This window comes from Lampetra fluviatilis, chromosome 21, assembly GCF_964198595.1.
Source record: "Lampetra fluviatilis chromosome 21, kcLamFluv1.1, whole genome shotgun sequence".
NCBI lineage: Eukaryota > Metazoa > Chordata > Hyperoartia > Petromyzontiformes > Petromyzontidae > Lampetra > Lampetra fluviatilis.
Window position 1 is genome coordinate 8,911,807 of NC_136295.1, and position 14,564 is coordinate 8,926,370.

General features: G+C 47.3%; 1 protein-coding gene across 1 annotated transcript; it reads right to left on the minus strand.

The window, feature by feature from the left end:
• Positions 1-9,700: 9,700 nt before the first annotated feature.
• On the minus strand, positions 9,701-13,220 carry LOC144938206 (frizzled-2-like). Its single transcript, XM_078866012.1, has one exon. It carries the CDS (start codon positions 13,112-13,114, stop codon positions 11,306-11,308), a length of 1,809 nt encoding a protein of 602 aa, XP_078722138.1. The 5' UTR covers positions 13,115-13,220; the 3' UTR covers positions 9,701-11,305.
• Positions 13,221-14,564: the final 1,344 nt, after the last annotated feature.

Consider the following 14,564-nt stretch of genomic DNA (forward strand, 5'->3'; position numbering starts at 1 on the left):
CCTCAATATTTAGCCAAAGAGAAGAGCGAGGTGAAAGCAGAAGAAGAATAGGCTGCATTGTCTTTATTTCAGTGGGAACCGATTGGAACGCGCCCGAGGGAGGACATCCTTATTACCTCCCGAGCAAAAAAAACGGAGCGATGAAATCCTTTGTAACAAGCCGATTGTTACGCGGGGTGCGCGATCGTGTTGAGCTTAGATGGGCTGCGGTTTTGGGAATAAAAAAAAGGAGAGATATTTCATCCACCCCAGTGGGATTTGACCATGGCAGATGATGATGGTGGTGGTGGTAGGGACCCATGTAAAACTACACCAAATTGCCCGCATGGCTGGCTCTGGTGGTGGCTGATGCTTTGAAATGTTATGCCGCCGTGGATTCTGTTAAATTCATGTGTGGGTTTGTGTGTGTACCGTTCCGGCCTTCATAGGTGCTCGCTAACAGCACTTGTTAAGGCTATACGGGGGGGGGATCTTTGTCTTTGTGTGCGGGGAGTGGTGGCACAGCGGTTCGTGCGCTGGGCTACGCGCCTGACCACCCGAGTTCGATTCCCGCTCACGGTCGAAACCAGTGACGATTATCTGAACCGGTCCTGGGCCTCTACTAGGTCGACTCAGCCTCAAATTAGTACCTGGTGCGATGTGTAAACATCGCCACTTGGGAGACAAAGGCAGTCGGGCATGGTGCTGGCTCACCCACCCCATCGTGTACCATGCCAGCCTTCATAGGTGCTACTCGCTAACAGCACTTGCCCCTACAGTTTGTTTAGGCTACCTTTGTCTTTGCACGATGTGGAAAAAAAGTCACTCAACTGATTTTGACAAAATGTTGATGACATAAAAAACGATCTTCATGTTTTGATTGCTCGAGATATAGAATTACAGCGAAGTTTTTTTTTTTGTTAAACCCTGTTTTGGTCAAAAAACAATATCCAGTAGTGTGTTTCCAATTGGTTTCATTCGTAGCCAGTTGTCTTTTAGTTTGGCTAATATTGTTGCCTTTAGAATAGCCTACAACATGTATTTGTACGATGCTGTTGATAAACTGCCTCAATTTACTCATGACTATCAAAAAATGCGTTCAGTGTAGCAAGGTCTGAAGTGGTATAATATTGGGCCAAATAACAGCCTTACTTCAACAATGTGCAGATTTTATTTACATAACCTAAATTTTGCCTATACGTTTTCCATATTATTTTAGTGGTGTACCGTAACACATGAGTTATGTATTATGCAATTTTGCATTGAACTATTACCCCATTGATAATAGGGTTTCCCCTTTTTTCTGGCAACAAAACAGATGTTAAGATGTTAAAACACCAAACTGAAACTTTTTACGAGGAATCATGTCTGCATCAACCGCAATACTTGTGGTCAGAATGCAAACAAAAAACATACTCTGATAATATATGCATTGTCTTTGAAACGGATTGGTCCACACCAGAGACAGCTTTCTTTTGAGCCAAGTCTCACAACGGTGTTAGACTAGAGGACGTCCCCTGGTCTAACACCGAGCTCTCATTACTCTGATAGTGCATTGTCTTTGTGCTGTACGCCTTTTGCCGTCCTCTGGTCTAACACCGTTTTGAGATGAGGCTCAAAAGAAAGCTGTCTCTGGTGTGGACCAATCAGTTTTAGAGACAATTCACATATTATCAGAGTATGTTTTTTTTGCATTCTGACCACAAGTATTGTGGTTAATGACGACATGATTCCTTGTAAAAGGTTTCAGTTTGGTGTTTTAACATCTTAACACCTGTTTTGTTGCCAGAAAAAACGGGAAAAACTGTTCTCATATTTTGCGACTGGCAAAGGAGGTCCCATGATATGACCCGATTGTGTTAACGGGGAGGGCTCTTGCCTGCCTGTAAGCGCGGCATTTCACCAACATTGAATCAAGCAAACCTGACTCTGCTGATGTGGCACTGTGTGCTGAAAACAGTCCATAGTTTGCTTGTCTTGAAACAATGCTGCTGAAAGTATGCACTCACAGAAGTCCGTGCAGCTGATGAATTGTGTAAGAAATAAATTTTTTTGGAGACGGATATGTGAAGAAGACTGGTTATTTATGTTGTTTTATATATATACATGGATCACCATGTGCACAGTATTATGGATTCTTGCTCAGTGTTGCCCATGCAATTAATGACCACACACACGAACTCCAGGTGTGGGTTAGAGATTACACAAGAGAGCAACGCTAGGGCAATTGTGAAACCTAAAGGCCAGTGACTTACAATGTCGCACTAGGTGTCTGGCCATCGGGGGTGAAATTCATCCATGGCGGGTGGTGTTGGTGCTTCGAGCTAGTGCTCACGTGTGCTATCGTGCAGAGATCTCAAGGCGCACTGGGGTGACAACAGGCCAGGGGCTATAAGCTGCCTCAAGACCTCAACCACATGGAGAGGTTGCATTGGTTATTTATTTATTCAAGCCTTCTTTAACGCTGCGCAATTATTACCGCTTATACAGAGCACACATTGGGCCGACGTTGGAATACCGATGTTGTCTGGGATGGAGTGTCCATTGCCTACCTCGCTGCCCTTGGTAGAATTCGACATAAGCGGTGAGGTTGATTGATAATTGAACGCTCACAAGATAACTCAAGTAACTCGTATACAGGCAGTCGGTCATCCCCTTATCACTGTTTTATCGCTACCAAGGTTCCTGTTCCCATGAACTTCACGCACCGATTCCTCCACCCGTGCTGTGTGTAACCGCCACAGTGCAGGTCAAAACACTTCTCTGTCTGCTTCCTTCCACGCACTGCTGGAGTTTGGAATTCACTCCCATCATCTCCTTCCCTAAATTATTATATCCTTCTTCTTGGTTCTTTCGGTAAAGTCACGTAGAAGGGAAATAATAAAATAATACAAATAAAACATAATAAAATAATTCTCACGACGTTTCGGCCACAACTCAAGCAGCCGTCCTCAGGTGAAGAACAGGTCTGTCGGGAAGACAGCGTCTGTCGGAAAGACAGCGTCTGAATGACCCTGACTTTCCGACAGACATGTTCTTCACCTGAGGACGGCTGCTTGCGTTGTGGCCGAAACGTAGTGAGAATTATTTTATTATGTTTTATTTTTATTACTTTATTATTTCCCTTCTACGTGACTTTACCGAAAGAACCAAGAATATGAATCCCTGCAGTCACGAAAGCTTTAAATCGATATTATATCCTTGCTAAATGCAATATATGTATGACTATTTTATCGTTACACATTTAAGTGCTCTTTGTTGCTGGTTTATTGGTGCCTTGGGCCGTGCTCAGCAACCATACTGTACAGTATATTGTATTGACATGTGTTCATTGATGCATATAACCTGTTGAGAAACACAGATCGGAAGTCATTCCTTACCTTGTGAGCAAGGTAGATCAGATATGTCTTAGGATGATGGCGGAATGACATTATTGATTGTATCTCTTCTGGCTGCATCAGATCACGTTTGCCTGAGACAACAATACTTTCCTTATTTCTGAAATTTGAGCTGCCATCCGTTGGAAAAAAAATAAAGGTATTTTCAGGAATAGAAACATCTACCCGTGCTAAGGAATGTGAGTACGAAATCTCAGCATTCAATATTTATGGGTTTTGCTCCTTGAGCTCGGACAGACATAGATGAAAAACTTCAAATGTATTGTATAGTCAATGCATTTTTGTTGGTAGTCTTTTCATGCCTATTGCCAATGACGTAAAACCATCAGTTTCCACTGAAATACCCCACTGTGTATCTGGGTGCACAATTCACGCACGCACTTACACGCGGTAGATTACAAACGTGCAGTCTCTGAAACTTCACAGCGACGTGAGACAGTGTCGTAAAACTATTGTACGTGTTCAACTCAAGGTTCAACGGTACAACGCATATTATATTGAACCTCGGGCAATACCATTCTTAGGCTTTATTATGTAATCATATGGCCAGCTAGCTCAGAGGTCAAAGGACTGATCTGGCAACGTTGAGATCCTGGGGTTTTGAATCCAGGCAGCCAATCTGTGATTAAACCGGGTCTAGAGCATTGATGGTCTAAGCCTGTCGTCAATGACTGCACAAACAAACACCAATCACATAAAAAAGGGTTTTGCGTTTTAACAAAAAAAAATATATTGTGACAATCTCATAGCAGAGTTTACGATGATAAAGTAAACATATAGCAGTGTATTAGCATTTTCCTCACATGTATGCTGCACAATCTCATGGCAGAGTTTACTATAATAAAGTAATAATATCATAGCAGTGGATTAATATTTTCCTCGCATGTACTCTGCAGAGTCCGGCATTCCAAAATCCCCGGCCTGTTTGAGGAGCTTTAAATGTATGATGCTGCCCATGATTGGGATATAGAAGTTGTACTTGGGGCGTCCCAAGGAACAAGCGATTACGAGTCAAAGAAATCCGTCTCACCAAATGCAAATTATAACATTACCACATGCGTACAATGATGGCCAGTAGCTATTGTACACATGCCAGATATTGCTGGCATATAACCATAATAGGTAGAATGGAGCACTCATGCCTGGCCTTCCAAATAACTTGTTCAAATTAAGTGCCAAAGAATCAGATATAAATGTGTACGTCCTTCCAAAGGTCGAATGTGTAAATGATGAGAAAATCCATCATAGCAGAAGCATTCCTTTGAAATACTTACCCTTCGTGCTAATAGGATAAAACAAATTCCATGAGGTTACTGGGAGGCTCAAAGGATAGAGCACTGGGCCGGCACTGCTAAGATCCCGAGTTTGAAACTGGGCAGCCACCCATGATTAAGCCAGGCTCTTCAGTGTAGCAGTCACCAATGACAACACACAAATAAACAACCGTAGTACTTGTATGTTTTCAACTAACTTTGTAAAATTTTAGCAGTGGGAATTAAACACATTTGCAATGTGATCGGCGGTCTCATAGCAGGGTGTATCGCAATTTGCGAGCCTTGCTGTGTACAGGATAAAAGGCCACTTGAATAAATATTATTTGTTTGTTGAAAAGTCCGATTAAAAGTCTCTTCCATGGCCATACTCTGACTCAGGGTGGTTGCTCTTTGCCGGAAGACTTATGAGAGGGTTATTCAACTCGTGACATAATGCGGTGAAAAAGACAGGATGATTGTTTAAAAGTATTAAAAAAATAACTTCCCGTAGTATAAAAGTTACAATTTCTCAAGTGTGTTTCTATTAGGCATACACAACTTGCCGACAGGCATACCAACGTGTTGCAAGTCAAACACGACCTCATATTTGATTTATTGAGCCTGGCGGTAATAGCCAGGGCATGAGGGCAGCATCACATCTAGGTCCCATTTTTAAGTAAAATGAGGATGTCTAATCATTCCAGTTTGCCCAGAGGTTTCTGGTTTCATTTACTTTTTCTCTTTAATTGCATACTTTTTTCTCGTTTTAAATTGGCCCAAATTACTATAATAGAGTATTATTGCATAGGGCACCATTACCGAATCATGCTCAATGCAGGAGAGGCTTTGATGTGCCTTTAAATGAGCTGGCAACTTGAGTCAGGATATTTAAAAAAACCTTACAACAACCAAACGGTAGGCTTACATTTATGCATCCTTGAAGTGAAATTTATTGTCGAGCATGTGGAACAAACTCTGGACAGCTGTTTCATATGTATGGTGTACTGTATATTTCAAATTTAAACATTCTGTTTAAGCAGTGTGTACGATCAGGCCTTGACATCTGCTTTACAGCTGTGGTTGAGCATTGGTCTTGTCAAATAATATAATTGTCATGGGTGGCGTTTGAGGAGGCAAGGGTTTGGCATAGCGTTTAGGAGGCAGCTACAGTATTCTTCTGGCTTCACTTTCCCAGAATTCCCAGAAATGTGGGAAGGCGTTTTCAATCAAACAGCCTCATAACTGGGAGTGGAAGTGGCAAGATTGAGTGCTCCTTTGAAGGACAAAGGCAAGACTTGCACGAGTTTTTTTGTTAAATTGGTATTGCTGTTTCTCATCAAGTAAAAACCGCCTTTATTACCCCTGTAACATGGCTGAGTGATAGCGTGTTTGCTGCTTGCTGAAGGGGTCCACGGTTTGATCCCAGTAGCTGCCCTGGTTCATACTGTGGGCATATTCATCAGCAACATGTGTAGTCCGCTTCAAAGTTAATAATCCTGTCATACTTTTTTTTCACAAGACAAGGTCACGTGTGTCAGCTTCACAGTCCATATTGAAACAGAAATACCCAAAAATAATTTAATCAGGTAAAACCACATGGCAACGTCATTTCTGATTGGCAAAATATCAGACTATACTCGTTGCCTGAAAAATAGTGCAATTATGATGGTCTTGCGCTACAAGAATGGCACAAAAAACATAATAAGCAGGATACATTTCTAACAATCATAATTTACAGCCCTTTGTAAATCCATTGCTAAATAAAGGCTCCCCATATCATGCCAGTCATGGAGGTTGTTTGACCACACTTCACAGCGGTGGTCAGCTCATTTGGGTGAAGATGGGGGCTAGAACTGGATCAGATATCACTCACCACCGATCTTAGCCGTGGCCTGAAACTTAACTCGGGTCGCCAGGTTCATATCGCAGTGCCATAATCACTCTGCCACCTCCACCCCTATTGCCCCTATGCGACGATAGAAATGTCATGCAAATAAACCATTTGTTCCGCAATCAGAGTGGCTCAACTTCAAATAGATAAAGAAAAACGTTCTGACATTAAACCTTGGTAATACTCCAAGCCACTGCATCAACAAACAAAATAGTTGTACGATGTAGTGCATTTATCTACACAGTTCCGCTTGACTTGACGATTCTTAATCACTCCCATCTCACGAACGCTCGGAGTCGAACTACCCAGTAACAAGCTGTACCAAACGTCAGTGTCAACTGTGCAAATGGATGTTTGTCTACAAGTTAAGCTTAGTGAGCAAATCTGAAAATGTTACAGCAGGCAAGATTGTCATTGTAGTTCAGCTCGCGACTGAGATGAAACAGGAAATATCTCAAATAGCAATGTCCTATCACCCACATAACTTAAAAGATATTGGATATGAAAAGTAGTAAAATAATGAAATATTTCCTTTAGAGGGCATACGGCATGAAAGCATATTTAAAAAAAAATATATTTAAAAAGCCAACTGCACATCTGGAAACTCTTTTTGCCTCATAACTCAAGTTGGACAACAATGTCGCAAGCAAGATCAGGGATAAAAATCCAAACCAGACCGGCAATAGCGAGGGTTTTTCAAAGAGTCGATAGAGGGACAGCCCTATAGCACGACCTTATTTCAAGTAGGGGGTTTAAAAAGTCTGTGGGAGGCAGCGATACAGTCAAAGATTAAACAAACGGTAAGCGCTTAAAAAGACCGAGCAGTGATACGATCCTCTTTTTTACAATCCTGCATTCTGCCGTAGCTTTTGCAAGTTTCGGTCAACACACAAAAAAACGCATCAAAAGCACCCATTATGCAAAACCGTTATCAGTTTCTGAAGAGGAGCATCGTTCTTGGTCTTCTTGCCTATAGTCATCAAAATAAATGAGCAAATGTGACCGACGGACAAGCAGCAGTGATACAGATACACAACTGTACACTGTCTTCTTGGTTCTTTCGGTAAAGTCACGTGACTTTACCGAAAGAACCAAGAAGATGAATCCCTGCAGTCACGAAAGCTTTAAATCGAAACTGTACACTGGTTTAATCGTGATTAGGATGCATTCGTATAGAACAGTCTGCCTCTTGGAACCATATATAATACATGTGAAGTCTCTACTTCCACACTGTGGGCCCCATTATCTTGGCTTTGCCAACAATAGTCGAATCTGTAAAGACGAGATGGTGATGACGGTTTTTTCTTGTCGTTTATACCGGCTACACCCCCTATGCATGAGACATTTTCGATATAGAATTACTTGAATATAGGAATGTGGGAGGAGGGCTGAATCCAGAGCCTAATTTAAACGTACCTACAAACTTTGGTTTTCATCTTTCTTGATCGGTAAACCCTCATGAAAACAGCCGTTTGTTTTGTTGCCTAAAAATACAAACGTTTTCAACATTTTATTCTGTTATTTTCTTTTACGTTTTCAGAGTCCATCCCTGGCATATTTGTCGTTTTACACAAGGCTTCTCTGGCCAAGTCAGATGCTTAAGGAGCTGTTAGAAGGGGGTGGTTTTTGTTTGGGAGCTGGATACAAAAAGAGTGAAGGAGAAAAAGAGTGGCAGGGGCAGGGAGAGGGTGGGGAGGGAAAGTTGTGGTGGTGGTGGCAGAGGTGCCGGCCGAGGGGGCCAGTTTGGTGGTGGTGAGGGCGGGCGGGGGGGGAAAAGTTGCCCTTTCAGGCGCCAGGGTCGAAACCCTACAGCACAATGGCCCGTCGGCTCGAATAACAATCTATTCGTGTCTCTCTTTTCATTCCACTGCTCTTGGTGCAGCCCAGTAGCAGAAAGGCAAAGGAAGGCAAAGCAAGGCAAGGCGAGCACGTCAGCAGCCAAAACCAGCACGGCATCGACTACCCCAGGAGTGGCCAGTCACGCTTGGCATGCGGGGGCGCGCGCGTGTACACGTGTGTGTGTGTATTCTCACATTCCAGTGTTACTCCGAACTGAGCCAAAGCAATTGTTTTCACCCCCCCGCCCGCCCGCCATCCACACGCCCATTTCTTTCAAAGCATTGCATGAAACCAGACAATCTTGTGCTAAAGCTTTATTTCGATGGCAAGCTCTTGGAAGATCCACTACCGTGGATTGAAATGATGTATTTCTCGACGAAAATGTCATAAGAATTGGGTTTTATTTTCGCATTGGGGTTGTAGTTGGCCACGGCGGGTAAGAGTAGTGTCGCGGTGGTCACCATGTTTGTGCTCAAAATCCTGCGTCCTAAGTTCGATTCCCGGCCATGCCTTGCATCAGCCACGAGTGGTAGACGTCCAGGGCATCCATACACCAGTCACAAACCCGCGCTGACCAGCGTGATGAAGTATGTTCAAACATTCCTCACGATCCTCCATCCAGCAGTTGATTGACAAAGGGGGCTGTACAATATTGATTCCTATTAGCCAGCCATGGGGCAAAGCATGTACCATTACAAATGGTAATAAAGCAGTCCATTTTCATGTATGCAGCTTAATTTTACATGTGGTGCAGTGTTTTCGTCCCATTTTTTTTGGAGTAAGCTATTGCTCATACAAAAATAATTGTACTGTATGTAAATAAATACATGTGCATTGACATTTATGAACGTGATGTAAACCGTCTTTTTTTGCAGACACTGCACCGTTGCTGTATGCAAGCAGTACCTGGGCGCATTCTTGGTGTTTAAATTGACGCGATAACGAAAAACGCAGACGGCTTGGGGTGGCTCAGCGTATCAACAAAAAAAATGTAAGCGCTGAAAATTTAAGAACGGCATTATACGAGAATTGTGTGCGTGAGCGGCGGGTTTGCATTTGAGAGATGCGACGGGGGGAGGAGGTAAGTAGGACTGTCCCCCCCCCCCTTCTTTGGTGCACCATTTCCTGAGAGGAAGGGATTTTATTTCTCTTTAAAACCTCCAGTCCATGGCCTCCGGTGCAACGTGAGAAGCCAGGCATGACATGTGTCTACGTGATGAAAGACAGCTGCAGAAAAGCCTTTGAGTCCCCAGAGAACACGACTGGGTTGCAAGCAACTCAGCCTTGTCTGCTCCCCAAACTAATTGCCACCCAGATCAAATGCATACGGATGAACAACGCGCTATGAAACATTTATTAACATTTGCCTCTTAAATATGCACATAAAAAAATGAAGACATGGAAGGCGATGAGGGTTTAAATAAAAAAAACTGTGTTATGCGGCTGTTGCGTCAACATCGAGGACCGCTTTCATTGTTGCGTTGTTATTGTGCGTGGTTGCGTGTCTTCGCTATGCTGTGTGTGTGCACGAAACAAAGCTGTTGGGGTCACATTTGCACCGGAGGTGAAATAATGGTCAGGTCACGTAAAAAAATCTAAAGTGGGCGGTCTACTCTTTACGTTCGGGTTTTGTTTTTGTTGTTGTTGTTGTTTCGGTGCCATCGGCAAGCGTGATCGGATATAAGTACACGCATGGGCGTTACAAGTTGTCAATGGCAGTCATTTAAATATCACCACAATGCAATGAATTGCATTGGCGCCAGACTTAAGAGCAAGTTAACTCATTGGCAACCGTAGAGGGCGTGCTTAACCCCGTAAGACTTTATAAGCAGCGCTCATGAAAACAACAATTACGATCTGCATACATGTGACCCAGAAGTTTGTGTGCGCATGCAGCGTTCTGAAAGGAAATTGTACGTTTGAAAAATTTCTTATTTTTAAAGTGTTCTTTTTGTAAAAAAAGTTTGGGTCACAGTTTTTAAATGCCTTCTCCCGCAGAAAACAAAACGATAACATCACAGCTTCTGGATGTTTTCTTTTTGTTTTTCGGTTCATAATTTGACCCGCAAAAATAATTTGTAGTGAAACAAAGATATGTGTACAGTTTTGTACCGGAACTGATGAATGCCTCTGCGTCACCTATACGTACCGCTCACACTCGTCCGTTGTTTAAAACGAATTGTAATTGTGTGAATAATGTGCAAGTCAAGTAAATTTGTAATGCGGCAATTGCAGTCGAAATGAGTAGTGAGTGAGGCTTGCGAATCTACAATTGTTTAAAAATATATATACCTTAAAGTTTGCCGGTGAACATAAGGCTGCAGGATTATTGGCTTGAAAAAGAAAATTGCCAACGTGCATTCTATCCTCCACAGAGCGATGTCAAAAGCTACTTCAGGTTAAGTCAGCACTCAATGTTTTTCCAATCATTTACGTTTGTGTTTTGTCTGATCCGTTGACCACTGTTTGACATTTAAAAGTAGGCTTAATGACCCCGTCACGTTTGTTACACACAGGCAAGGCTGACGGGTTTTTAAAAAAAATTCTCTCCTGGCGAGATCTGTATGAGGAGCGCAAAAACAATGTTGGAAGTTGTTAAAAGTATACAGCATTTTAATGTTCCAACTAATAATTTGTACAAAAAAATGCAATATAATATACTGCAGTGTTATATAAGGATATTCACATGAGGGAAAACAAAATTGTACAAAACAACTATTGACTATTGGTCATTTAAATACAAATATAATCAGTTTACAGGTCTGTACAAGGATCTGCTTGAATAAAAATTGCCTTTTAAAAGCCAGACTAAAATACATACATATGTATATTTACTTATATGCATACTATGTGTGTCTATTTGCTGTATAGAATATACAGTTGCGACCAAACTCCAACATTTGAAGAAGGGGGTTTTCCCACCCCCCCTTCCATCTTGCTTCAGTTCAGACCGTGGTTTCACCTTTGTTTCCATTTGCAAGTCTGGTATAAAACTTCCTCCAGGAATGCAAGGTTTTACCCGACCAGATCCAGAAGCCAGACGTGATGCCCACAATTAGCGTCATGAGATACTTGATCATGAAGACGGTGAAATCTGGCGCCATGTGTGGGTAATGGTTCACCGGGCACGGGATGGCAAAGCCCTTGCACGACTGGGACACCCACGTCTTCTCCCACTGCTCGCGGAACGCCTGCTCGTAGAAGTAGCACGCGATCACGATGGTGGCGGGCACCGTGTACAGCACGCTGAAGATGCCGATCCTCACCATCAACTTCTCCAGCTTCTCCGTCTTGGTGCCGTCGTGCTTCATGATGGTGCGGATTCGGAAGAGCGACACGAACCCGGCCAGCAGGAACGAGGTGCCCAGGAAGAGGTAGGCGAAGAGCGGCGCGAGGACGAATCCGCGCAGCGCCGCCACGCTGCTGATGCCCACGAAGCAGACGCCGCTGAGCAGGTCGCCGTCCACCAAGCCCATGGCGAGGATCGTGATGGTCTTCACCGCGGGGATGGCCCACGCCGCCAGGTGGAAGTACTGCGAGTTGGCCTCGATCGCCTCGTGGCCCCACTTCATGCCCGCGGCGAGGAACCACGTGAGCGCCAGCACGACCCACCAGATGGAGCTGGCCATGCTGAAGAAGTAGATGAGCATGAAGAGGATGGTGCAGCCCTCCTTCTTGGTGCCCTGCGTCACGGTCCTGTAGATGTCCTCGGAGAACTGCTCGTTGCACACCACCTTGTCGTCGAGCAGGAAGCCTGCCACGTACGCCACGGCCACCATGAAGTAGCAGCCCGAGAGGAAGATGATGGGCCTCTCCGGGTAGCGGAACCGCTGCATGTCCACCAGGTACGTGGTCACGGTGAAGAGGGTGGATGCGCAGCAGAGCACCGACCAGATGCCCACCCAGAGGCGTGAGAAACGCAGCTCCTCCTCGCTGAAGTACATCAGCCCGTTGGGCTTCTTGGGCTCGCAGGGCGCCGCGCAATTCCTCTCCCTGAAGAGCTGAGCGTTCAGATAAGGAGGTACCTTCAGCACCCTCGGGCACATGAACGGGTGCGTTCGGCCGGGGGGCCTTCGCGTGTGGATGGTCACGAAATCTCCGGCCCCACCGCCAATTCCTCCGATGCCACCGCCGCCGCCGCCGCCACCACCCGGCGGGGGCGTGGGTGGAAGCGCCGTGGGGCCGGCTTTGTCCGTGTGGTTCTGCCCGACGCAGATTTCGTCCGAGCCCTGCACGGGGAAGTTCTCGCAGCGGAGTCGTTCGGGCCACTGGAAGCCGAACTTGTTCATGAGCGCCTCGCAGCCCTGGCGGGCCCTGTCGCAGAGCGAGCGGCACGGCGGGATGGCCTTCTCGAGCACGGTGCACACGGGCGCGTACATGGAGCAGAGGAAGAACTTGAGGTCGGGCGAGCACTGCACCTTGACGAGCGGGTAGAACTGGTGCACCTCCAGCCCCGCGTCCTCCTGGTTGGTGTGACCCAGGAGGTTGGGCATGATGGTCTGGTTGTACGGGATGTCCGTGCACAGCGGGATGGAGATGGGCTGGCAGAAGCCGTGTTCGGGAACAGAGATGGCCCGACCACCTCCTCCACCGCCGGTGTCTCCACCTCCAACGTGCTGTTGGGCCCAGGAACTCGTGGAGGTGAGAAGCAGCAGCAGCAGAGCCAGCGACAGCACCGACGCCCAGCTATGATGATGATGGTGGTGGTGGTAGGCTGCCTCTCTTCGGCGCACCATCCTCACCATCGCGATCATCCCGCACGCCCCGCGGTGTTGTCACAGCGCTCCCGTGCACGGATCCCCAATACCTCGCTGGATCAACTCCTTGTCTTCAGGGGTCCCTTACCCCCCCCAACCCCCACACCCGCCAACCCCCAAAACAACAACCCCCCCCCCCCCCCAGTAACGTGACCAAGTTACTATAAAACAACTTGCGCTGCTGTTTTTGTTGTTTTAAATCAAACAAAAGTCCGCACGTTTGTGGCTGGCCGCAAGACGACCCAAGCACACACAAACAAACAACAAACTCGACTCGGGATTTTGCGTGTCGGCTTATTGCACGCAACGAGCGCGCTGGTTAAAAGTCAGCGGCTGCCACCGCCTTGCATCGTTAATCTTCATCCGCCGACTCGTCAACTCGGCTGCGAGTTTCTCGCCTCGTGTCGTTGCGCGCCTCGGGTTGCGACGAAGCCTCGAAAAACTCCTTTCTCCCTCTCCGCAGTTAGTGGCGGCAGCAGCAGCAGCAGCGCGGGCATCGCCCGTCCCCGCGTTCGTGCGTCTCTCTACGTTCGCTCCTCCCGACTCCTCTCTCCTCTTCTCTTCCCTCGCCCCAAAGCTGAGGTCTGAAGTCCGATCCCTGTGGCAGCCGTTTCCAGGCGCCCCACCGCCTAGCCCACCCTGCACCCCCCTCTCTCTCTACTCCCCCCCTCTCTCTACCTCTCCTCTACACCCCCCCTTTACACCCCCCCCCTCTACACCCCCCACCTCTACACCCCCCCACCCCCTCTACACCCCCCCCACCCCCTCTACACCCCCCACCCCCTCTACACCCCCCCCCATCCCCTCTACACCCCACCCCCTCTACACCCCCCCACCCCCTCTACACCCCCTCTACACCCCCCCCACCCCCTCTACACCCCTCACACCCCCTCTACACCCCCCCACCACCCCCTCTACACCCCCCCACCCCCTCTACACCCCCCCACCCCCTCTACACCCACCCCCTCTACACCCCCCCCCACCCCCTCTACACCCCCCCCCCACCCCCTCTACACCCCCTCTACACCCCCCCACCCCCTCTACACCCCCCCCACTCCCTCTGCACCCCCCCCACCCCCTCTACACCCCCCCACCCCCCCTACACCCCCCCCACCTCCCTACACCCCCCCCCACCCCCTCTACACCCCCCCCACCCCCTCTACACCCCCCCCCCCACCCCCTCTACACCCCCCCACCCCCTCTACACCCCCCCACCCCCTCTACACCCCCCCCACCCCCTCTACACCCCCCCACCCCCTCTACACCCCCCCACCCCCTCTACACCCCCCCCCACCCCCTCTACACCCCCCCACCCCCTCTACACCCCCCCCACCCCCTCTACACCCACCCCCTCTACACCCCCCCCCCACCACCTCTACACCTCCCCCCCACCACCTCTACACCTCCCCCCCACCCCCTCTACACCCCCCACCCCCTCTACACCCCC